The following is a 27,409-nucleotide window of genomic DNA, read 5'->3' on the forward strand; positions in this document are numbered from 1 at the left end:
TTGCATTTAAAAGTGCAGTAAGTAATAATATTACAATTATTATTATTACTCTTTTTTTTTTTCTTTTTTTTGGCCATCACAATTAAAAATATTTAAATTGGATAATATTTAGGGCTTCGAAGTGATGGAAAAAGTGTGAAGCACTTGAAAGTCCATGAAAAAAAATGCTTGAACGAACCTTAAAGCGAATAATGTAAAAACATTTTACTTTTTCTGCCACAATACCATGGTTACAGTTAGCATTACTACATTAAATCCATGGTGAATGTTGGTGATTTGTGGACTGAAAAGCCTTCTATAGCTTGTGTATTCATAGTACAATGTTCCTCTTGGTTTCCACACCAGTGCTGTTTGATCTGAGATCTATGGTTTATAACAGAGAATTCTGAATTTAATTTGAATGCTTCTCACTAGATCTCATAGCGATGTTATTAATACTGTGTTGAATTAAAACACTTTCTTACTGGATCTACCAGCCCACGAGTAAACCTGTTACCCGAGTTGTCTAATATTGGTCCGAGCTGATAAACTCTGCGCTGCACAGCTCAAACAAGAAGCACGGTTTCATTCCACTTTCGTTTTGTTTGTCGTTTGATGTTTTTCATATGCAACAGAAATGTTTTTATCATTCGGGCAACATGGTGGTGGCACCAGTGCAACCTCTAACAAAATTTTGTCACACCGGATACAAAAAAATGTCGAGCCCTGCTTCAGATAAATAAGGTTTTGAGCAGCAAATGATATCTTCACATTCATTTGAAATTATCCTGTGACATCCTATGACATGTGATTCATCTAAATGTCAATGTTGAAAACAAGTCCACACATACACAACACATATGATCAAACCCTAATTTTCAGTGAAGATTAAAGATGGACCTTGCAGGAAAAAAACACATCATAAGACACACTTCAGGTGAATCACTAAGCATCCATAATGGGGCATTTATGCTTGGACCACAATGACTGTTGTTTGCATCTGTATTTTGTTTTTAATTATAGTATAGATGTAGTATACAGTGCTCAGCGTAAACAAGTACAACCCCTTTGAAAAGTAACATTTTTAAACTATATCTCAATGAACACACAAAAACAATTTCCAAAATGCTGACAAGACTAACATCTGTTTAACACAAAAGTAAGGTTAATAATATAACTTAGAGAACAAAATTTTCAGTTTTACTCAAATTAGGGTGATGCAAAAATGAACCCCACTGAAAGTCTCTGGAGCAAAGCTAAATTGTACAATTGTACTACAAATATCTAATTTAACAAGAATTCAACCACAGGTGAGTTTAATTATTCATTACACAGGTGTCCAGCTGACAGTTGACTATAAAAGGGTGTTAAAACCCCTTTTCATTTCATGCTGTCAGCAATGGCACCACATGGAAGAGAAATGTCACAAGACCTGAGAAAGAAAATAATTTCTTTACACCAGAAAGGTGAAGGCTACAAGAAGATCACCAAAGCTTTACTTATCAGTCAGAACACTGTAGCAAAAGTGGTACAAAAATGTAAAAAACATGGAACTGCAACCATCTCACAGAGACGTCCAGGTCATCCACGGAAGTTAACACCTCGACAGGAGTGTCTTCTGATGAGAAGGGTTGAAGAAAATCGGCATGAAAGTTCACTGCAGTTATCTAAAGAAGTAGAAAGCCAAACTGGGGTGACTATTTCCCGTGACACAATATGGCGTACACTGCAGAGGAGTGAATGCATGGGTGCCGTCCACAAAAGAAGCGATTCCTAAAGCCCAGGCACAAAAAAGCCCACCTAGAGTTTGTTAGGGCTCATGCTGACAAAGATGAAGACTACTGGGACTCTATACTCTGGAGTGATGAGACCAAGATAAATGTTTTTGGAACTGATGGATTCAAAACTGTATAGTTTCACAAAGGTGAGGAATACAAAGAAAAATGCATGGTGCCTACAGTGAAACATGGTGGTGGCAGTGTCCTTATGTGGGGCTGCATGAGTGCTGCTGGTGTCGGGGAGCTGCATTTCATTGATGGCATCATGAACTCACAGATGTACTGCTCTACACTAAAAGAGAGGATGCTTTCATCACCTTGTGCCCTTGGTCGTCGTGCACTTTTCCAACATGACAATGATCCTTAACACGCATCTAAGGTCACTGTTGGATTTCTGAAGAAGAACAGAGTGAAAGTGATTCATTGGCTCCTGATCTGAACCCAACCGAACACTTATGGGGAATTAGTCCAGCATCCGGTCTCTAAAAGAGGTCATTCTTGAAGAATGGAAAAAGATAGATGTTGCAAAATGTCACCAACTTGTTCATTCCATGCCTAGAAGACTCGATGCTGTCATTAAAAATCATGGAGGCCATACAAAGTACTAGATGTAGTAGTTTTTGTTGTGGGGTATACTCATTTTTGCATCACCCTAATTTGAGTAAAACTAAAAAAAATGTGTAATCTGAGTTATATTATTAACCTTACTTCATGTTATAAATTAAACAGATGTTATATTAAACTTAGTCTTGTCAACATTTTGGAAATTGTTTTTGTGTTCATTGAGATATTGTTTAAAATGTTACTTTTCAAAGGGGGTGTGCTCATTTACGCTGAGCACTGTTTATGATACAATATAGATTAAGTATAGATGACTGAATGCTTGCTTGCTTTGGTGTTGCCAACCCTCACAGTCCTCATGCCACCCTATAAATAATTTTCTAGATCCACCCCTGGAAAGTAGGCAGTATACCAGTATACTCTCAGTATACAGTAAGCTAGTGTTGCATTATTCACATAGCCATCAATATATTCATAAGACTGTTGGTTCATGAGCAGGAACAGAAGGTGCTGGATCATTACCCGAAGAAACCAGGATCCAGCGCTGAGCATCTCCAGCTCTGCCCAGGTGAACATGGCCGCTGGGACATCCGTCCGGTTGGGAAACACTTCATGTACGTTGGTTGTCCTCCTCAGGGTGCTGTCATGCATCAGGAACGGGACGCCATCATAACTGCAGAGAAGAATATTATGTGAATTTTAGCATGCTCAAATGGGATGGCAGCTGTTTTTGCATTCTGTGAAATCCACTTCAGTTTGTTTTAGAGAATTTGTGTTTTTCTTCCAAATTAATGAAATAAATGTTGATTTTATAGTAATTATTAAAACAAAAGCAAACAAAGATAACGCAAAGTAATATTGTGTCATTTTAGTATTATTTAAATGCCATTATGGTATTAGTTCTGTCATGTCTGTTTTTGGTTTTGTTCATGTTTTCTTGTCTTTTATTTTGAAATTCCATTGCTCCTTATGTGATCATGTCATGTGCTTCCCTTGCTTTGCCCTTTCATGTGTGTCTTATTAAGTTCTTAGTCTGTGTGTGTGTATAAATAAGTGCATTTACGCAATGTCGGAATTACCGTAGTTACGATTAAAAAGCTTTCCTTGAGAGCTCTGACTTGTACCATCTGACTGCTGCAGATTAATTTTGGGGTTGATAGTGTTGCCATAAAACGCATTTCGTAATTACAGTAATTACGACAGTGTGAATGCAGCATACAGCCTTTATATTCTCGTTTTGTTAGTGTAACTCCTGTTGGTGAGTTTGTTTGCTCAAGTTAATTTCATGGAGCTAATCAAGTTTATTTTGCATTTGTTTTGATCAGGTGGTGTTAAATAAATCTGCACATGGGTTCAGTTCATCTTGCTACTGGTACAATTTTTTTAAATGAGTTTTTATTTTGGCATTTACAGTTTTTATTTTCATTTTACTTTAAGTTTTAGTAAAGTAATTTAGTTATGTGCTTGTCATTTTTATTATTTTTTTATATTTATATTTATTTTTATTTCAGTTTTAGTAATTTTAGTACTACAACTTATTTCAGTAATTAGCCAAGTCATCGTTTTTTATTTTCATTTAAGTTTTAAGTTCAAGTTTATTTTTATATTTTATTTTACATATTTTTTTTTTTATTATTAATTTTAGTTTGGATTTATATAACAATAACAACACTGATTTGTATAATCATGAGAAAGTATTTTTTTTATTTGTCCATTATTACTGTAGATAAAAAGGTGTCTAAAATGCTGTGGAAGAAATCACATTCACAAAAAAAGATATGGATTTTATCCCGGGTCCCTTCAAATGCTAAAACTGCATAGCTATACCATCTTACTATAAAGAAAACTTGTTTGTACTTCATGTTGTATTTCATCTAGACAGGACTATTGGAAAATATTCACCTGGTTGACCTAGCAACCTAAATCTGTTACTTTCCAAATGATAAGTTGGTCAAACACAAAGTAAGGTGTTTGCTAATGCAGTTAGCAAGATTAACCCAATTTCAATATATACCTGACATGTATTTGTGAATGGGGTCAGGAGTTATCACAAATAATCAGTTGGTCCTGAATAGATAAAATGCCAAGCAATGTGTAAAAAACATTTTTGAGTTAATTGTTGCTTTTTTCCACTTATGCTCCACTGGGTTCTCTCAAAATTGACTGCACAAAATGTATTGTTTTCATGTATTAAAAAAAAAACAATTTTCTACGTAAAGCTAAAGAAATTGCTCCAGATACAGTAAGGTATTCCTGAGCATGTGCGATCACCACGTGTGTCAGATATAGCTGATAAATACATGACTGACAGTGTTGAGTCATCAAACCTGCGTAATATAAGCTGCAAACAGACAACACACTCCTTCATATGAGTTGGTCCTCGTGCTTCCTATGGAGCTCCCTGTAGCTCATGCAGTAAAGATGACAGTGCTAAAAGGATTAGTGTTCAGCTAATCACCTTAACCTGAGAGCATTGACTCATCCAGGAGCGGTTAGCATCACATCTCTATTTATACTCCTCTTGGCCAGAGCAGACCTTTGTCCAGAGGAAATGACCTTGTGAATGAATGGCCCATTGATGGTTTGTTCATGTGTTTGAAGCAGTAGATCACAGAAATGTCATAGACATGAGCTGATAGTGGAGAATGAATTTGAAAGGAAATTACTGGGCATTTTAATATTAGCTCTGCTGTCTACATAGGCAGCACCACAACCTTAAAGGTGCCCTAGAATTAAAAATTGAATTTACCTTGGCATAGTTAAATAACAAGAGTTCAGTACATGGAAATGACATACAGTGAGTCTCAAACTCCATTGTTTCCTCCTTCTTATATAAATCTCATTTGTTTAAATGACCTCCGACGAACAGGCGAATCTCAACATAACACCGACTGTTATGTAACAGTCGGGATCATTAATATGTACGCCCCCAACATTTGCATATGCCAGCTCATGTTCAAGCATTAGACAAGGGCAGGACGTCTGGAAATGCACAACTGAATCATCAGACTAGGTAAGCAAGCAAGAACAACAGCGAAAAATGGCAGATGGAGCAATAATAACTGACATGATCCATGATATCATGATATTTGTAGTGATATTTGTAAATTGTCTTTCTAAATGTTTCGTTAACATGTTGCTAATGTACTGTTAAATGTGGTTAAAGTTACCATCGTTTCTTACTGTATTCACGGAGACAATACTGTCGTTATTTTCATTTTTTAACACTTGCAGTCTGTATAATTCATAAACACATTCTTTATAAATCTCTCCAACAGTGTGTAATGTTAGCTTTAGCCACAGAGCAAAACCTCAAACTCATTCAGAATCAAATGTAAACATCCAAATAAATACTATACTTACGCGACTAGACATGCTGCATGACGAACACTTTGTAAAGATCCATTTTGAGGGTTATATTAGCTGTGTGAACTTTGTTTATGCTGTTTAAGGCAAGCGCGAGCTCCGTGGGTGGGGAGCACGAGAATTTAAAGGGGCTGCAGCCTGAATCGGCGCATATTTAATGATGCTTCAAAATAGGCAGTTAAAAAAATTAATAAAAAAAAATCTTTGGGGTATTTTGAGCTTAAACTTCACAGACACATTCAGGGGACACCTTAGACTTATATTACATCTTTTAAAAAGACATTCTATGGCACCTTTAAATGAAACCTCATAATTGACTGATCTGAACTACTTTTCGTAGTCAGTAACATAAATAATGCTGCTCACATGAAGTGCACAAGATACTTGACTTACAATGGATTAACTAATATTAACAGATGCAACTTTAATAAAGTATTAGTAAATACAATTTTTATATTTGATTTTAAACCATTATTTATCAATCTGCAATATCAACTGATTCTAAATCTAGTGTAAGTATATTTAAAATTGCCATTAGTAGAGTTAGCATATTACATTTTCAGTGAAGGGTGAAAGAGTAATAAAGATTTAGAGTAATAAATTAGTTTTAGATATCACAATCATGTCTTAAAGCCAAGAATTTTCTTGAATCATTGCAGTATACATCATACAGTAAGTAGAAATGCTTACCTGATTGTGACATCCGTCTCCAGTCCCTCTCCTCCTGCTTCTACAGCCTTCTCAAAGGACATCTGGGTATTTTCTGGTGCAAGCTGTTTGAGAAGAATTAACAACGTCAAACCCAAACTTAACCATTATAATTGTATTCAAATGTTTAATATTTCCATTAATGGTCAAATATAAGAGAAATTTAAGTTAGAATCAGAATTTAAATCCAAGTCCAGTTTAGTTTTGAAAATGAAGTCAAACAGACATTGATTTTAAATGGCATGCTGACTTAAACCCACACAAAATCCACATGTGTTCTTTCAGTATTTCACAACAGGGATCTTAAAATATCAGGAGGTAAAAATAACACACCATGGGCGCTCCTCTATGCCCGATGAGGGTGGGCGCTGGCCCCAGCGTGCCCTCCTCTTTGATGCAGGGGGAATACATGCCCAACGGCACCAGATACAGGGTGAAAAGAACCGCCAAGTACAAGCTGAGGATAGCCACCTGCCTCACTGAAAAAAAACACACAAAATACCTTAATTAATATATGCAAAATCTTAATGAACGAAAGGCAAATCCAACTGTTATAAAAACATTTTGCACTGATGTATGATAAATCGAATTATAGTTATTAGGGGCTTAATCAAGGATACAATGATACTTCATCTTCGGGTGGGAGACTATGGCACCCCATACAACGGTTTTGTACATTGATTAGGCAGGGTCTCAATATTCCAGGTGACAATTTTGGGGTCGGTGTCTTAAACCCTCTAGCGCCACCAACAGTTTCATTTAAATTTTAGCTCATAACCAGAATTGAATGGCCCAGAATAATAAAAAAACATTTGTCTGATTCCTTGGAACATACTGATTTTAAAGGTTTACTAAGTGATTTCTCAAGATCAAGAAACACTTGATATTTGAAACCAACACAAAACAAACCCTTCTCCTTGCTCCAAACATGCAATGTAAGTATCTCTAAATCTTTATCATAACTGAAGGGAAGCAAAATAAAGATTCTCAAAAAAATAAGAAAAGATAACGAATGACAAGAACAAAAAAATGAACATACAGAGTATACAAGAGTATACAAGCAAAAGTTGGTTTTTAGTTGCCAGCAGCACACCAGCTCCAAACAAACAATGACACTCAAAACTGTCCTGTTATTACAGTTAACATTACAACAGCAGCATATCTTGGTTCTATGAAACGCAACCACGGCATCCGTTTTCAGGTCTTCCCGCTTAGGCCTCTCCAGCACTAGAAAGTTAGAGGTCCTAAAGCTCTTGCCTTCCTACCTTTTCTCTTTTGTACCGTCTCTCAGCAATCACTCTTTCTACAGTCCTTCTTCAAATCTTCCTCTAGCTCACTCTCTCTCCTCTCCCATCAGGAGTATACACAAAGTCCCTTTAAGACAAGTCATTTCACTCGGCGGCCATCTTTGAAACGCCTCTCAGGCATCCTGGGCATCATGCAGCTCCTATCTCTTTGAATGGGGAAACATTAGATTCTCCTGTTCGTCAACCTTACGATTAAATTTGATATTTGAAATCACCAATGAAATCTAACAACAACCGACTCATAAATTTAGTTTCTAAACGCTCGAATCATGACAAAAAAACTCTATTTTTTTCAGGCTGGATCAAGCTAATGCGCATGCGCAGACCTAAATGCGCTTCTCTTCGGAGGCGCGCGTCTGACTGTTTCTATAGAAACCAGTGATTCTAACGGCCGCTGAAGTGACGCGATGACTTTACCAGTCGGCGATTGGCTCTTGGCTTTAGAAGGCAGGACTTATTCCACCATATTGCGCGTTACACTTTCTCCCATTCAATACCAGTGACACGTCTTGTGTTATTCTATAGTCTTTGGTATACACACCCCCTACTGCTGATTGGCTACAAGTGTGTTGTGGTGCTCTGTCCAATTCACTTTCAACAGCATTTCTCAGAAATCGCTTACTGCACTTTTAAGTTTCTGTCTTACAAACTTTTTCAAACATGTTCTACAGCTTTGACCAAATCTTCCTCAAATTTGATTTGGTCAAAAAATTATAAAATTAGTCAATCTAATCTAATCTAATAAATCTTAATTTAAAAAATATTTATTTATTTAATTTATTTAAAATGGCCACTGGGAATGTGTGCCATTGGTGTGCTTGGCCATTTTACTGCTTACATATACAGTCATGGTCAGAATTATTGGCACACTTGGTGAATATGAACAAAGAAGGCTGTGAAAATAAATTGGCATTGTTAATCCTTTTAATCAAATTCACAAAAATCTAACCTCTAGTAGAAAATCTTTAGTAAAATAAATGAAAATTGAGGGAGGGGGTCTTATTATGAAATAAATGTACATTGGCCACAATTAACAGCAGCCTTTTATTCAATAGTTTTTGCAACCTCCTTTTGCCAAGATAACAGCTCTGAGTTTTCACCTATAATTCCTGATGAGTTTGGAGAGTAACTGACGAGATCAGAGACCATTCCTTCATGCAGAATCTCTACAGATCCTTCAGATTCCAGCTCCATGCTGGTGCTGCTTCTCTTCAGTTCACTTCACTCATTTTCTTTAGGATTCAGGACAGGGAACTGGGATGGCAATGGCAGAACCTTAATTTAGTGCTTAGTTAGCCATTTTTGGGTTGATTTTGATGTTTGTTTTTGGATCATTGTCCTGATGCATGATCTAACCACTGCTAATTATAAGATTTCTAGCAGAGGCGGTCAGGTTTTGATTTTTTATCTGTTGGTATTTGCATCTGAATAAGATGTCCAGGACTTCCAGCAGAAAAATAGTTTCCACAATTACAAAGATCCAGCAGCAATTCTCCAGCTATAATCCTTAGAGAGAACTCGCCATGTATTAAGACAATACAGACCGCCACCCTCTTCCAGGCATATTCATAACATGTTCTGTTGATTGTAACTTCTTATCAAAATTGCACCAACATATTCCCCATCATGTCCAAATCCACAAAGCCACCCTGCCCTGCCAATTAAATAAAAAAGACATCATCCCAGCCAATACCGCTACAATCATTTAGCAGCCTGAATAAACACTGGAATTACAGGGTCCAATCGGTTACTGCAGAACCCACTGGGTCGCTTGTAATGAGAGTTTATGTCACCTCTACACTGGCACGGCTCATCTCAAGAAGAGAGAGATGTCGTCTTTGTGAGAGAGGGATGTTGGGACAAAGGGACGGTCTCTGGATGGAGGCGAGCGTCACGCAGCTGGTGTGAGCTTAGCCTCTGTCCTGCATTTGTCTTTCTGCCTCGTTCGTCATGCCTTCAGTAAAGCGGCGAGAGAGCCGCAGACATGACTCAGCATGAACATCAGCCAGATGCAGAGAGAGGAGAGAGCAGGAGAAAAGATAAAGGGAAAAGGAGGACAGGAACGAGCAATGCTTTGAGGACAAGCTTTTGGAGTCTAATAGCACAGTGAAAAGGAAGGACAGATGCAACAGCTGAGTTAACAACAGCATTGAATGGATTTGTGTCACTGACACCAACAAAATGATGCCATTTTCATTGACTTGAGAGCAAGAATGTTGTAACTGACTATGGTACTATATAACTGGCCCATTACCTACATGGACATCGTGGTTTTTGTTGACAAATTATATTATTACATGGATAAAATGTCTGTTCTACCCAGCGTTGTTATCTAAATTAAATTAAAATAATTAAATAATTATTTTGTTAATTGAAATAAAGCTGAAATTAAATAAAACAAATATCAGATAAAAAAACTTAAACTTCATAAACTTAAATGTTATAAATGTTTTCTTTTTAACAAACTCAAATAAAATAAGTTGAATTACTGAAATTACTACACTAAGAAAAGTCTGTAAAAAAAAAAAAAAAGGCCCAATGTACTGTATTAATTTTCCCAAATAAATGTAGGTGTTATACCGGTATTTTGAATTACACATTGCATTATGTTTTAGGTTAAAATGAAAATGTCAGTAAAATTAACAGATACTGTCCTCCAGAAATTTTCAGTATCTTTTCTGTTTCTCTATGTATTTCTATGTATTTATTTTTTTTTTTCTTAGATTTTTTTTACTAAAATTAAAATGAAAACTAAAACCATGAACGCCAATTCAAACAATTAATAAATAATAGGCCTATAATAGTATATAAATAACACAAAAATAGCACTTTTTAGCAAATCAGGAATGCTTTAATCTGCAGCCCTGTATATATATATTTTTATATATTTGTTTTTTTGTTTTGTTTTTTTAAATTCGTGGCCATGATTTTATATTATATATATATATATATATATAAATATATATATATATTCTCTCATTTTAGTAAATCTTGGCCAATATTTACTAATTTGTTACTTAAAACGAGGGAACGAATTAGTAAAACATGCTGACGTATTAGTAAGTCACGGGAAGGATTTGTTAATTTGTTTAATATCTTTCCTGTACTTTAAAGAGAGCAAAATGTCCGAAATCACTTGCAACACCTTTAAATATATGGACAGGGAAATTAATTTGGCTTGAGTTGATGTGCAGCACAACAAAAAAATAGGAACGGGGTGCCATGCTAAATAAATGCTTGTGGCATTGCGTCATGCCGTGCAAAACTGGGCGATTATAAAGGGAGAAATCCAGTTTTGCTGCATCAATTTAGCCAGAACGAGCAGCTTTTTTTAATGACATGGTGATGACAATAACATCTACTATCAAATCCATTGGCCCCTTGATGTTAGTGGCATCTGGATCGAGACTAGCAGGTGCAGAGGCCATTTTTCAGCCCAGAATCTTTTTTGGCAAAAACAACTAGATGTTTTACTTGAAATAGGATATGACCAGAATTACAATGCATTTTCTTTTGTTGCCAGCAGCACCAAACAGGATCACGTACCTCTCTTGTTCATGCGGAAGAAGTGTAAGGCTATTGGCCAGGACAGAAGTGTCATCAGTGAAACTCCGCCCAGGTGAAGAAAGGGTGCTGTGACCTGCACAACAAAAATGGAAATACATAAATGCACTGCATGAATTATACTTGATGTAAATTGGAAAGCTGATCAGATTGTTTGTCACAATTGCTGTGCTAGGTGAAGAGACCTACCTGAAAAGAAAGGAGCAGCGTCGTCCATTCTTTGCTCCATAAGTCAGAGAGCACAGCTGTGGCACTGATGGAGAAGGTCAGAGTCACCAGGATACCAATCTGTGTAAAGTCAAAAAATACAAAAACATATATAGAGATAGATTAGATAAATAAATTAGATAATTAGAGAGAGAGAGAGCAATGTTTTTTATTGTTAACTAAATTCAATAATATTAAAAAATTAAAATGAGTAAAAAAAGTAGACGAGCCTTAAATGAAAATTAGAAATGTTGCTTTAATAGCAACTAAATTAAATAAAATAAGTTGAAGAACTAAAAGAGCTAAAAATACAATTAAAATAGATATAAATGAAAGGCAAATAGAAATATAAAAATATAAATAAAATATTAAAAATATTAAAAAACCTAATAAAAATGATATAAGCACAATTACTAAAATTAAAATGAAAACTGAAATTACAAAAATTAGAGTTGATTAAAAAATTCATAAAATAAATGTAATAAATATTAAAATAGCAAATAAATAATTCTAAAATAAGATGTAATGTTTTTTCTTTAATCATTATAACACAGCAAATTAGCATTTCGGCTAATGTTGGAGCCGAAAACCACTACAACAACATTTGTGTAAGGAGAAAATAAAATAAATCTTCTATTAATTACAGCAGCCCCCAAAATTACACTTAAAGTGCAACGTTTGAAAACTTGTCCATTTTTTCACTGTTGGTTCAACACAATCTGAATCATATGAAGCTGTTTCTCTGGTAACGCAGATATGGAATGAATACAAATGTGCAAGATGAGACGTCATCCACAGCAGAGTGAATGATGAAGAGACTGTTTCTTTGATCACCTTGTGGCTCCAGTGGAGGTAAAGCCTCTGTCCTTCAGAGAGAAGGCACACTGCTAGTACCTGCAAATATCAAGATCACAGCATTAATTATGATGACAAGTAGAGACTGAAACGCTTTGTTGTTGTTCAGTGTTCTCACCAGCAGGAGGGCGATGTAGGTGAAGAGGGCGGCAGCAACCACCAGCAACACCACTGACCACGGAAACCAGAATCCCAGGTTCCCGAAGTTAAACCTGCAGAAATAAAGAACAGATTTTTAGAAATTGTACCTTTAAAAAAATTTTTTAAATCGATAGTGTGTAAAACTTGGAAGGATTTGGGAGAAATGCAATATAATATACATAGCTATGTTTTCAGTGGTGTAGAAAGTCCTTACATAATGAAACCATGTTTTTATTAACTTAGAATGAGTCTCTTTCTATGGCTGATTTCAAAACACTGCTTCAGGAAGCATCAAAGCACAAATGAATCAGAGTATCAAATCTGCTGTTCGGAGCACCAAAGTCACGCGATTTCAGCCGTTGGCAGTTTGACACGCGATCTGAATCATGATTCGATACGCTGATTAATTTGTGCTCCGAATCTTCCTGAAGCAATGTTTTGAAATCGGCCATCACTAAATAAGTCGTTATTTTGTTTTTTTTGCCGCACCAAAAATATTCTAGTCGCTTTATAATATTAATATTGAACCACTGTACTCACATGAACTGATTTAAATATGATTTTAGTACCTTTATGGATCTTGAGAGAGGAAGTGTCATTGCTCCCTATGGAGGCCTCACGGAGCCATCGGATTTCAACAAAAATATCTTAATTTGTGTTCTGAAGATGAACGAAGGTCTTACGGGTGTGGAACGGCATGAGGGTAAGTAATAAATGACAGAATTTTCATTTTTGGGTGAACTAACCCTTTAATTGTTTTGAGTAGGACAAACTTAAATTTAACAAATTACTTCAGTTAAATTAACTGTTATGAGTATTTAGAACTTTCTTTTTCTTTTTGAGTTCACAACACTGACATATTTTGACAAACTGAACTGTTTTATTGTTTTGAGTTGTATGAACTAATTTCTTTTAATTTAGACTAACTTAAGTTTAACTGAAACTGGGCTGGGATTTCAATATCCCAGCATGCTTTGCCTATGGCACTTGAAAGCGAGAGTAAATGCTAAAATTAAGTGTTATATAATGGTATATAAGAGTTTCTGTTAATGTGGGTTTTTAGAGAGTTACCATCATGGTGACAAGTGGGCATGCGGCTTAGTTTGAGAGCAGGTAAGTTACATGATTTAAGTGGCTGTACTCATTCAGTAAGTACTATACCATGCTATTGTTAACATGTTAGCAAATTAGCAAGTTGGCATTTTAATAGGGTTTACAGTGAAGCAAATATAATTCATTTGATTTGGAAGACCTCAAAATAAAAAAGCTAAGTATTTACTAATTAACTTAGTATTTTATTTTAATTGTTATCAAAGTGTATGAGTTAGCTAACTCAGTACTTCAAGTTAGGAGCAATTATCATGCATGAGTACTACAAACTCAAAACTTGATAGTTCTGCTTACTTAAAATTGGGAACATCATAACTCGCTCGTTTATTAGAAACAGAGAACGTTCTTTGTTAGAAGTAAGTAGAAACCACATGGCTTGACTAGCTACTCTCTGCTGTCTCAGACAACGACATCTGTCTTGTGTCGGCCATACGACACCCATAGCTTCTCCATGTACTATGAGTGCCGTTGGTTGCAGTTCTCAATCTCACCACTAGATGCTGCTAAAATTTACACACTGCACCTTTAAATCAATAAATTAATCCATCCTTCTTTTCATTCTCACAAATTGGTGCCAACTGTATCTTTTTTTTAACCACATCATTTGAAAGCTGACTAGATATAATCATAATGATTAAGTACAAACTGATGGCAAAATCCATGGACTTCCAAGGTAATCAGCTAACCAAGCAAGTTATTTTTATTGTTGCCATTTTATTCAGCTTTAATATCTAAATGTTGGTGAGGAAGAAAAAAAAATGTAGTTCGTTTCCCAGTGAATACATGAACTGAATAAATGTTTAGATAAAAGTGTCTGCCAAATGTTATGTAAAATGTAAATGTGTTTGAACTACGCCATGACTGTTTTATCCCTTAAATATCATGTCAGAAAGATCAAACTATAATTTTTCAAAGTCAATGTGACCTTGTCTGAAGTTGCTCCGAATAAAAACATTTGCTAAATGAATCCAATGAAACAGGGATTAAAAGTGCAAGGACAAATGTCAAAGAAAATAATTTAAAAATATATTAGACAAAAACTATAGTGAATGAATAACATTTTACTTTCAAAACCTTTCACATATAATGGAGATGTATATAATGCCTTCTAAATCAAATCAATGAGGAAATGTTACTGTTTTATTAGTAACCTATAGGGATACAGAAATGGCACGGTTTTCTTTGAATGACCGATCATTCTAATTGTGTGTCAGTCCATCCCGAGACACTCACCAGTCAAAGTCATTGTAGTCATTCTGCGCCTCACTCCAAAAGTACAGGAATATCAGGGTCAGGAAAAACGTTACGATGAGGAGAGCAAAACTACCACACTCCAACTGCAAAACAGAGCCATCATGAGTCGTGATAACACCCACACCACACCACAGTTACTCAACAGTGTGAAAATTCAAGAGGAAGATCAAACAGATCACCACATGAGGCTAACACAAACTTTGCAATTCAAATAGTCGCTTTCGAGCTGTACAGGACGGCCCGGCTCAGCGTGCAGCAATAATAGAGTGAGTCATCCGGCTGGTTTTAAATGACTCAATGAATGATGCTTTCTGAGTCATACTGCAACTTCTGAACTCACACCTAAAAGTCAGATGAGTTACTTCTGTGTACGACGCCAAGGGGAGCTTGTTTATCGGCACTGAAAACAGCTTGATTTAGAAAGCAGCCCATCAGCAGATGAAGAGCTGCACTTGCTGTGTTCAAGAAAACTAATCAGCACATACAGGAAAAATGCACTGATAAGGTGCTTTCTATTGAGCGACATGACTAGCTTCAGCAGGGGAAAATTTTCACAGATCTTCACGAAACAAGCCCCTTGAGAGACAACAATATATTTTGGTGAATGGAAATATTTGACATACAGTATGTCGTGTACTCAATACCAGCATGCACTGCAGTTTGTTCATCTTGATGCATATAATGGTAACTTATCAGTATCAAATTAACATTACAATTGCATTTACTGAAGAAAGTTTCAGAGCTTTCAAGGAAGCAAAGGAACAGAGAGCCAAGGTCATGGGTTTGATTCCCAGGGAATGCTTGAACAGATTAAATGTATGCTAAGTTGCTTAAGATAAAAGCATCTGCCAAAATTCATAAATGTAAACGTTAATGTATTTTAACTATGTGGTAAATTTGGACACATGAATTCATGAAAAAGGGTTTAAAAGGGAGTGCTGGGACAAATGAGAAACCTACAGGGAGTAATCTCTTCAAATGTAATGAAGATGAATATAAATCTTTAATGTTCAAGTAAAATAAAAATTATTAAATATACATTTCATTAATATAATGATTAAATATATATTTATATATATTTCAAATATATTTCATCTATATTTCATAATTTTCAATGCAATGCATACTGAGACTGCTAGAATTATAATCTTATAATATGACCAAAATAATAAATCTTATAAAGCAGAATTACGTTGTTGTTCATCTTTGAGCAACCCAAGCCAGAAGCATGCTGTGCTATGATGATTATGCTGTCAAGGTAGGCAGCACTAATGTGTATGCACTAATGCACTAATACACTAATGTGTATGCTGTCAAGGTAGGCAGCACACTATGTATTGTAACAAAACCTGTATGTAAACCATTGCAGCCAAAGCATAAGGAGGAGTGTAAAAGCAGTATGAGGGATTTCAAGCATGTTTTCTCACCCGACTACAGCAGCATTCCCCCGGCTGGGCTTTGGCACGCTGGTAGCGTCTCCACTGGCAGCCGTACAGGCCAGCCAGACAGGAGACAAACGGCTGGTGCTCATAGCGCTGCAGCAGCTGCCGCCGCACCACCTTTAGCTTCCCCAGCTTCAGTCTGGACAGGCGCACCGGAGAGCGGCCCATAGATCAGCCGCTCCCCTGCATGGAGCAGCCCGGAGCAGACAGGTGGACAGGAACTGGAGGAGGTGGATCAGGATCAGAGGAGGAGCGGATCTGCAAGAGACAAAGAGAGATTGTGAAGATTGGTGTCAATGAATTAAAGGTGCCATCGAATTGCAAACTGAATTTACCTCGGCATAGTTGAATAACAAGAGTTCAGTACATGGAAATGACATACAGTGAGTCTCAAACTCCATTGTTTCCTCCTCCTTATATAAATCTCATTTGTTTAAAAGACTTCTGAAGAACAGGAGAATCTCAACATAACACTGACTGTTATGTAACAGTCAGGATCATTAATATGTACGCCCCCAATATTTGCATATGCCAGCCCATGTTCAAGGCATTACACAAGGGCAGCCAGTATTAACGTCTAGATGTGCACAGCTGAATCATCAGACTAGGTAAGCAAGCAAGGACAATAGCGAAAAATGGCAGATGGAGCGATAATAACTGACATGATCATTGATATCATGATATTTTTAGTGATATTTGTAAATTGTCTTTCTAAATGTTTCGTTAGCATGTTGCTAATGTACTGTTAAATGTGGTTAAAGTTACCATCGTTTCTTACTGTATTCACGGAGACAAGAGCTGTCGCTATTTTCATTTTTAAAAACTTGCAGTCTGTATAATTCATAAACACAACTTCATTCTTTATAAATCTCTCCAACAGTGTAGCATTAGCTGATAGCCACGGAGCACAGCCTCAAACTCATTCAGAATCAAATGTAAACATCAAAATAAACACTGTATTTACGCGATTAGACATGCTGCATGACGAACACTTTGTAAAGAACCATTTTGAGGGTTATATTAGCTGTGTGAACTTTGTTTATGCAATGATAGAGCACGAGCAATTAAAGGGGCGCAAAATAGGCAGTTAAAAAAATTAATTAAAAAAAATCTATGGGGTATTTTGAGCTGCAACTTCACAGACACATTCAGGGGACACCTTAGACTTATATTACATCTTGTAAAAAAATGTTCGATGGCACCTTTTATATTACTCCAGTCACAGGTCACCTCTACTGTGTTTCCTGACAGAATGAGGCCTGTTTACAAAGGACCCTTCAAAAACCTTTGACAAACAGCACTCGTGACACAAATAAACTACAATCTCTAGGGGCCTCCCATGGGTCCCTGCGCTGCCAGCACACAAACACTCACATCCTTTCCACATAAACACACAGATCACAGATGAATGTTTACACAGTGGGGTCAGAAAACCTGCTAAAAATATCTAGTTAAAGTCACCATTAAATCAATTCTTTTTTATGGAATATTGCAGTGTCTATTTTAAATGATAAATTTACATTTCTTGTTTAGATACTCCATGATAGCATGACTCTAATCCAGCGAGATATGGACTGGATCGTCATCATCTTCGTCTCAGACTGGGCGGTCTGATAGAGGATCTGTAAGGGGAATTCGCTGGGGAATAACGTCTGACCCGTCTCTGATCTCCAGACAGACACACGAGAAGAGCAGCTTCCCCTCACAAAGCAGCTAAACCGGTTAGCAGATATTAAGGCAGCGGATTATAGTAAAAACAGAAGAGATGTGATCCAGAACGCTCACAAGACAGATACTGAAATCCAGCAAAACAAACAGCAAAAGCAAAGACATTTAAGGGAGGCTGTATGACTAATACGGTTTTATTTCTTGAGTCAGAACAGCATCTTGACCTTGTTTTCATTTAACACTCTTCAACCTACCTTTAAGAACACAGTGAAGTTATCATTTGTTCAACTCAGAAGAGACCAATCAATAACGAGATCACAGAACCAGACATGTCAGAGTGGTCTGTGTACAGCGTGTCTGTGGCCTTCAAGGTTTAACGATTAGCAAGAGACATCCTTGAGGTCTTTGGCTCGTGTTGTAGTAGTTTGATGTCGAGGACAGCTCTGATGAGAATACCTGCACTTAAGCCCCACCCTGACTGGCTGTTGTCATGGTGATGACTGTCCTTGAGTGAAAGTGTCCCATCAGAATGTGTAGCCGAGGAGGGAACGTTGCATTAGCTTCACCCAACAACCTTAATGCAGCTATGAATCTTTTACACATCTGAAACCTGGCAGCACTGATCTATCAAACTAAAAACAGACATTTACTGCATGAGATCTCAAATTTCTTTTGTGAAGCTTATGCAAAAAAAAAATTATAATATATGCAACAAAGAAAAATTATATAATTATATATATATATTTATATTTATATATATACACACTTTGCATCACACCTTATTAGGACACAATGTCAGTGATAAAAGATTCATAGTCATTCACTTTTATGTAAGCAAAGGCATAATTTCCTGAATGATAAAATATGATGTAAGATACCCACTATGCAGATGAGATAACAGACGAAATTGAGTTTTGCATGGTGGGTCGCACAATCATAAACTAAGAAAACAATGAATAAAAGCCAAAGATGTCAGACGCTGCCTAATCAAATCTATTCTCAGCCGAAAGAATATAAAGAAACATTATAAACACACTGTTGTTTGACTGACAAATATTGCAAATACCCACTGATTAACTCACTGATGCAGCCATTAAATCAAGCAGCAGTCTGTGAACGGCAGCCTTTTAAAAGCACAATTACAGGCGGCTGCAAAAATGAAAAAAATTAGTTTAAAAAAAAAATTATATATATATATATCACACCACGAACAAAACCAGTCCTAAGTCGCATGGGTATATTTGTAGTAATAGCCAACAATACAAAATTATTTGTATATTAATACAAAACGTCAAAATTATCAATTTTTCTTTTATGCCAAAAAATCATTAGGATATTAAGTAAAGATCATGTTCCTTGAAGATATTTTGTAAATTTCCTACTGTAAATATATAAAAAAAAATATTTTTGTGAGTGGATATGCATTGCTAAGGACTACATTTGAACAACTTTAAAGGTGATTTTCTCAATATTTTCATTTTTTGTTTTTTTCACCCTCAGATTCCAGATTTTCAAATAGTTGTATCTCGGCCATTCTTGTCCTCCTATCCTAACCATACATCAATGGAAAGCTTATTTATTCAGCTCTCAGATGATGTTCAAATCTCAACTTAAAAAAACAACAATGACCCTTATGACGCTTATGGTTTTGTTGTCCAGGGTCACATCTATATATATATTTCTAATGTGTATTTCAAATGTATAACTTCATAAAATATATATTTTAAATATCATTTTAGTGAAATATGCTTTTACACACTAAAACCCTCGTCACAGAGGAGACACTGATAACAGCTAGTTATCTGAAATCTTTCATGGGCGCAGCCTTACTGCAATTTTCTAGACTTGAACACAAAGACTTATAGATTGTCATGAGGAAAAACAGTGTTTAGATCAGCAGCTCCCGTCTTCTCATTAGCTAATAGAAGATCATGCCATCTTAACTGCGACCCAGAATACACAGTGCTACCGTACCATGCTCATTTCTGAATGTCAGTCTCACATAAAGCCAATTTGCTTATTATAGTGAGATTTAAGCTCCCTGATACAAAAAAAAAATCCTTTTGAAAGAGTTAATTAGACAACAGAATGTAAAGTAAATATTACAACATCTTTATCATGTCCTTTGACCGAGAAATATGCCATTATGGCACAGTAAACCTCAGCAGTAAAAACGTTCCTCGCCTATCAAGCATGCAAAGTAACTTTAGCAGAAATGACACAGTAAAACTGCCATAATGCAATAAAAAAAAAAAATACTGCTTACGTCACAACTTTAAACAGTCCATTAAACAGGCCAACAGTCAAATGACTGAAACAGATATCAGTCCCATATCCACCAGTAAACACATAGTAACAAGAGTCTGAAGGCAAATGGATTGTAATAGAAATGGTATTGGTTTTCTGTGCATGAGGCTAAAAGCGTTTAATATCTGAAGGAGTGAAGGAGATTGAGTTGTGGCGTCTAATTAATCTGAGTAAAAGCATTCTCACGCGCCATCTCAACAGGGTGTAAAACACAACACAGCAGAGAGAGGCTGTGCTTTATGCTCATCGAGGCACAAAGCTTTGTTTAGACATAAATAAACAATGCACACAAATAATGAGAGCCGTTAGTGGCAGCAGGACTATTGTTCATTCTTGCCCTGAATCACCATGCACTCCGTGTCTCTCCTTCCAATGTCGATTCAATAAAATGCTTCATTGGCACTAGAGAAAAGTGTTGACAAATTTGAGTTGTTTTCTAATATTACTGTATGATTTATGTAATGTAGTTTTGTTTATTTCATCCAAAGCAATCCACACTACAGTCAAGGTAAACACTTTATCAGCTCATGCATGATAACCCTTGAAACCCTTGACTCTGGCGTTGCTATGCTGGGGTTTTATAGATGGTGAAGCTGACACGGGTGTTTATTTTAGAACCTTGCTGTTCTAGATGATTCTATGGCATTGCTAGGTGGTTGCTAGGGTATTTTGAGTTGTTGCTAGGTAGTTACTTACTGGCCCAGCAAGTTGCACAATTTGAGATATCATTCATGCCAGTGGTGATGCAGATTCAGTTACACCATACTGAAATGTATTCAAATCATTAACCCTCAATATGAGCAAATAGTATGTATGACTTAGAAAATGACACTAATAAAAAAGAAAATTTAACACTTTACCTGATCTCTCTCACAGACCAGCACTTAACTATATGTGTATAAAGAAGGAAATGACCTGTTCGGTCAGACAATCCTCTTACCAGCTATACGTCAAACCTCTTGCACCAAACCATTTTGAATTAAAACAACACAAACATGGATTTATTTATCTTATTTTGGCTGCTCAGACAAAAAAAAAAAAAAAAGTGTTCTGTTCTTATAAAATAGCTATAAAATCTAGTAGCAGGGTGGCATCAGACAGTAAAACTGTGGTATTTTGATATACACCATGGTACTTAATAATTAGTAGGATACTTCAGTCACAGTACTATTACCATGATAGGCCAACTTACAGTACATAAAATGTCCAAATAACGTGGTGTAGGCTATATATCCACTGTAACAGACCAACTTAAACTGAACAGACATTCACTTTTTTTCTCACTGCATTTCCAGAAGCATCTGAACACTGTAACAGATCTATTCAGTCATTCATTTTCTTTGACAATGAAACACCTGATGATGACTGACACGCCGTATATAATGAGTTCAAACAGTTACAGGCTCATCGATGACGCCGCGTCAAAGTACGAACTGCTCATTTTATATTACTGAAAGACACGTATATTCACACGTAGTTTCACTCACCAATCTTTCAGCGGTTATTCCTGTTATTATTGATTATCGGCTGTAGAATAGGATAGCAGCTCCGAATCGAACAGAGGACTGTTGCAGCGTCTGTGTTCTGTGAACAGCAGCTGCTGAACACCTGTTACATCTCCGAGTGTCTGTCTCCACAACACTCACAATAAACTCCGCCCACCGACTCTCTCTCTCTCTCTCTCTCTCTCTCTCTCTCTCAAGATTCAACATTCAACATTCAAAATAGCTTTATTGGCATGGAGAAAGGAACCTTTACATTGCCAAAGCATTAATAACACTGTCAATAAAAATAAATAAAGAAAATAATAATAATGTTATCTAGCAATAAAATAGCAATACAAAAATTGCAATAAAAATGTTCAATCTTATAATATTTATAGAAGTGTCTCTAGGCATTTAGTGAGTGTGTTGGTAGTTCGCTCTCTCTCTCGCTCTCTAATTTGCATGTTTTCTACTTTTAGCTGAGAGGGTTTACATTTCACATCCATATTTATGACTCATATTTTTTTGTAAAATCTTTTGCAATATTAACATTTAAATGTATGGTTAAATTAAAGGTTTGGATTTAATACTTAGATTTGATTTAAAGGGGTGGTTGATTATGATTTCACTTTTTTAACTTTAGTTAGTGTGTAATGTTGCTGTTTGAGCATAAACAACGTCTGCAAAGTTACGACGCTCAAAGTTCAGTGCAAAGGGAGATATTTTCTTTTAAAGAATTCTCTTTTTAAAGGTGCTAAAGAGGATGTTTTGTTTTATACATTTTTGCAATATTACTTGAAACTGTGTTTACTAACTGATAAAAGACTATTTATTAGGTGCACTGAAAGGAATATTATTAATATACATCATCTGTGCACGAGGTAGGGCCTTAAAAACATTAGCCAATCGTTTACGCGATCATCGCGTAAACGATTGGCCCTCTGGCTTGTCAATCACTGCCGTGACGTTCCTTGTGAGAGACGAGCGCGGCTGCGCACTCCAGTAACTTTCCACACTCCACAGGCGCCGCATGCAATGTTTTTGTCTGGAGACAGGAGTAACAACTGCAGATTATGAGTTACCTGCGGTGAGTCCGACATAATGAATCCACTAACACGATACAACGAAACACTCGTGTTCCAGCACTCGTGCACGAGTTTTGGGAGGCGTTCCCTCAAAAGGAGGGGGGGGTTGTTCTTACGCATGCGCTCATTTCAAAAACTCAGTAACAGTTTTTGGTTTCTCAGTCGACAAAAAGATCCTCTTTATCACCTTTAAGGACTACAACGAATAGGGACTACATCGAGCTTCTTCCCAGGTTAGTGATATCACTAACCCTAAAATTTACATAAACCCCGCCCCCGAGAACACACAACAAATGGGGAGAGGCCATGTTGGGCTGCTTTAGAGAACAGGAAGAGTTGTCGTAGTAGAGTGTTGTTGCCATGCGGTCATTTTACGCCAAACGGGGGTCAATTTAACGCTGGATTTGCACAAAAGATTAATTACGGCACATGCTAGTTGATGAGTTGAATCAACTCCACAGCAACCATTCAGTGAGAAACGTCCCGTAGCATTCTAAAAGTTTTAACTTATTCCTGAGTCTCTCCATAAGTGTCCGACTCCGGTTTGAAGAATGTAAGGCTGAACGCCTTTGCTGACAATCATCATTTGGCTGCGTGACATTCTCCAGCTTTGTTGTTGTTGAGCAACCGAAGCGAGAGCTGTTAAAGCTCCGCCCTCTTCTGGAAAGAAGGCCGGGAGCAGCAGCTTGTTTGCCTTTAAAGGGACACACACACAAATGCCATGTTTTTGCTCACACCCAAATAGGGACAAATTTGACAAGATATAATGAATGATCTGTGGGGTATTTTTGAGCTGAAACTTCACAGACACATTCTAGAGACACCAGAGACTTATATTACATCTTGTAAAAGGGGCATTATAGGTCCCCTTTAATATTTACATTTAAAAGTTAGATTTAGGTTTTTCCATATGCATTGAAAATGAGACATTTGTTCGCACTAATACTATTGGATCAGAGCTGTACTGAGCTGGATAATGACACCACTGCTTTGTAGCGGAACTGAACTCATTACATAACTGAGGGACTTTACACAGTTCTTGAGCCAAACTGAATGAACACTGAACTGACTTCAGGTGAAAAATGACACTTGTCTTTTTTTTCTGCTTTACAGTGAAATTGAATTCTGTTTGCATCACTGATCATCATTTTCCTGTTTATCACTGTAAAGCTGCTTTATAAATCTGTATTATAAAGCGCTATATAAATAAAGGTGTCTTGACTAAACTGCAGCAAATCTGTTTGGTTTTTGTCACTAAATCGGTTAAAATTGTGACTGTTTTTCTGTGAAGTTTTATATAAAGTGAAACCTGATGCTATAGTCAATTTTGTTTTTTACTCCAGGGACCAGGAAATATTTCTCAGTCTAGGTTTATTTTTACAAGCAGTCACAATAGATTCAAATTACAAATGACAAATTCCCTCACCTGACATTATGAAAAATACTCTTGTTCTTATCACAGTTCTTATAACATTTTAGTTAAAATACACCTTCATTATTCTGTATGCAGTGATAAGATGATATTGTAATTTTAGTTTGAAACACATATTTACTAAAAATAGCCCTACTTTACCTAGGTGTTTGAAATCAACATACAAAACAACAGTTACAGAAATCAAAGAAACCAAGCATTTATGCAATTGGACTTCAAATTACTTCAGTTACTGAGAAATAGACCATGTAACAGCTTCCCTATGTGACACCAGCCTAAATTAAATATAAATAAACATTCACTGCTCAAAAAAAATTAAAGGAACACTTTGAAAACACATCAGATCTCAATGGGGAAAAATGTCATGCTGGATATCTATACTGATATGGACTGGGTAATGTTTTAGGAACTAAAGGATGCCACATCGTTTGATGGGAATGAAAATGATCAACCTACAGAGGACTGAATTCAAAGACACCCCGAAAATCAAAGTGAAAAAATGATGCAGCAGGCTGGTCCATTTTGCTGAAATTTCATTGCAGTAACTCAAAATGGTACTCAGTAGTTTGTATGGCCTCCACGTGCATGTATGCATGCCTGACAATATCGAGACATGCTCCTAATGAGATAACGGATGGTGTCCTGGGGTATTTCCTCTCAGATCTGGACCAGGGCATCACTGAGCTTCTGGACAGTCTGAGGTACAACCTGGCGGCATTGGATGGACCGAAATATAATGTCCCAGAGGTGTTCTATTGGATTTAGGTAAGGCGAGCATGGGACCTTTCAATGGTATCATTCCTTCATCCTCCAGGAACTGCCTGCATGCTCTCGCCACATGAGGCCGGGCATTGTCGTGCACCAGGAGGAACCCAGGACCTACTGCACCAGCGTAGGGTCTGACAATGGGTCCAAGGATTTCATCCCAATACCTAATGGCAGTCAGTGTGCCATTGTCTAGCCTGTAGAGATCTGTGCGTCCCTCCATGGATATGCCTCCCCAGACTATCACCGACCCACCACCAAACCGGTCATGCTGAATGATATTACAGGCAGCATAACGTTCTCCACGGCTTCTAGACCCTTTCACGTCCGTCACATGTGCTCAGGGTGAACCTGCTCTCATCTGTGAAAAGCACAGGGCGCCAGTGGCAGACCTGCCAATTCTAGTGTTCAATGACAGATGCCAATCGATCTCCATGGTACCGGCAGTGAACACAGGGCCCGCCAGAGGACGTCGGGCCCTCAGGCCACCCTCACGAAGTCTGTTTCTGATTGTTTGGTCAGAGACATTCACACCACTGGCCTGCTGGAGGTCATTTTTGTAGAGCTCTGGCAGTGCTCATCCTGTTCCTCCTTGCACAAAGGAGCAGAAACCGGTCCTGCTGATGGGTTAAGGACTTTCTACAGCCCTGTCCAGCTCTCCTAGCGTAACTGCCTATCTCCTGGAATCTCCTCCATGCTCTTGAGACTGTGCTGGGAGACACAGCAAATCTTCTGGCAATGGCATGTATTGATGTGCCATCCTGGAGGTGCTGGACTGCCGGTGCAACCTCTGTAGAGTTCAGGTATCGCCTCATGCTACCAGTAGTTACACTGACCCTAGCCCAGAGGTTGCGTTAGACTTTAACATTGTCCGTCATTTTGACGGACAGGGTCGTAAAAATTCCGTCATAATCTATTACTACCCGTCATTTTAATTTTCATATTTTAATTATAATAACACATTTAATTGCTTTTATTTTTGTTCACAAATAAAAGCAATTAAATGTGTTATTATAACATTTGAACAAAAATAAAAGCAATTAAATGTGTTATTATAATTAAAATATGAAAATTAATATGACTGGTAATTCACAAGCGAAATTTCTCTGTAACGTGACTGTTGTATAGGCTACGTGTTGGTAGCCATTAAAGAAAACATAGTTTCATATTTATGTTTAAATAGTCCTATGTTATATTTTAAATTCATCTATTTGATTATGAAAAGTTAACAGCATGATGCATCATGAGATGCGCAGTATATCCGGAGACATGACATGTCAGACATGATTTTAAACACTTCATTAAGTTTTATTTTGTAGAAAGCCTTTCTTTAAAGTGAATTACGTTTTGTAAAAATTGTATCTTAATTTTAATCAATGTTTCATTAACCAATTGCCTGGATGTCATAAATAAGAAGCAAATATAACAGACAATATAGTCATGACATGGAGGCGCGGGCGCGATCACTGGCGCGTGAACTGGAGCGCGTCTTACAGGCTAAATGAAACGAAACTCAGCGGCTGCTTGCCTCACATACATGAGAAATATATCTACAGAAAGCTTTAAATACCTACTTTAACGAAAACGAATTAATTCAAAACGAAAAGAAATAGGCTACTCTGATTATGTAGACTAAACCGAATGAAGTGCATTCTCTCTCTAGCGCATCCATAGATGATGAGAGTCAATATCAACTTCATCTTTGCAGCCGACACTGATTCAGAAAACATTACTTTATTAATAAACAATTAAAATGTCTCCTTGCTGTTTTGCGCATTCATGAGACCAATATCGATTCGTAAACCATAGTCGATCTCTATTCTGTTTTCAGTTGATGATTAAACAGTGCATTGTGCGCCTCCCATCCAATAAATCGCAATAGGCTTAACGCTTTGTGTTGCTTTTGATATGGAACAAAAGTCTCAGATTTCAAATTCTGTCCATTTCATTAAGAAATTCAAGCAATAAATACCGTTTTGGCGCTCTTTAATGTGGCGTGATAGAGAGTTGTAGCTTCTGGGTACTCGCATGGGCGTTATCAGTATCAAACGCATAGCAAAAGATTCGTTCCAGTTTTTTTTGTTCTGGATCCAGTGCTCTGCTGCTACATTGGAGCGCACTCGCCACCAACTGGACAGGGGTGTGAATTACAGTTACAATTTACAGTAGATCACCCTGAGTGTAATCTGTCACCGTGACGGACGGCCTTCAGATTTTTCCGTCATTGATAAAAAATTCCGTCAATGACGGAAAATTTTCGGTTAACGCGACCTCTGCCATAGCCAAATGCAAAATTAGTGAAAAACAGTCAGAAAAGATGAGTAGGGAAAATAAATGTCAATGGCCTCCACCTGTAAAACCATTTTAGGGGTCATCTCATTGTTGCCCATTTAGTG

At 37.0% G+C, this 27,409-nt stretch overlaps 1 protein-coding gene across 2 annotated transcripts in view; it reads right to left on the reverse strand.

The window, feature by feature from the left end:
- The window catches only part of gdpd4a (glycerophosphodiester phosphodiesterase domain containing 4a), a 31,815-nt gene extending 9,940 nt beyond the window's left edge, over positions 1–21,875 (reverse strand). For both annotated transcript variants that reach the window (XM_067389897.1, XM_067389896.1), the window contains exons 1-10: positions 21,735–21,875; positions 16,258–16,530; positions 14,810–14,913; positions 12,444–12,537; positions 12,305–12,364; positions 11,453–11,551; positions 11,246–11,339; positions 6,726–6,871; positions 6,375–6,457; positions 2,841–2,991 (exon numbers count right to left, since the gene is read on the reverse strand). In XM_067389897.1, the coding sequence (XP_067245998.1) occupies positions 2,841–2,991; positions 6,375–6,457; positions 6,726–6,871; positions 11,246–11,339; positions 11,453–11,551; positions 12,305–12,364; positions 12,444–12,537; positions 14,810–14,913; positions 16,258–16,440 (1,014 nt within the window). In that variant the 5' untranslated portion in view covers positions 16,441–16,530; positions 21,735–21,875. The remainder of the gene's footprint in view (positions 1–2,840; positions 2,992–6,374; positions 6,458–6,725; positions 6,872–11,245; positions 11,340–11,452; positions 11,552–12,304; positions 12,365–12,443; positions 12,538–14,809; positions 14,914–16,257; positions 16,531–21,734) is intronic.
- Between the last annotated feature and the right edge of the window lie 5,534 nt (positions 21,876–27,409).

The sequence above is a fragment of the Chanodichthys erythropterus genome, chromosome 7 (genome assembly GCF_024489055.1).
Source record: "Chanodichthys erythropterus isolate Z2021 chromosome 7, ASM2448905v1, whole genome shotgun sequence".
Lineage (NCBI taxonomy): Eukaryota > Metazoa > Chordata > Actinopteri > Cypriniformes > Xenocyprididae > Chanodichthys > Chanodichthys erythropterus.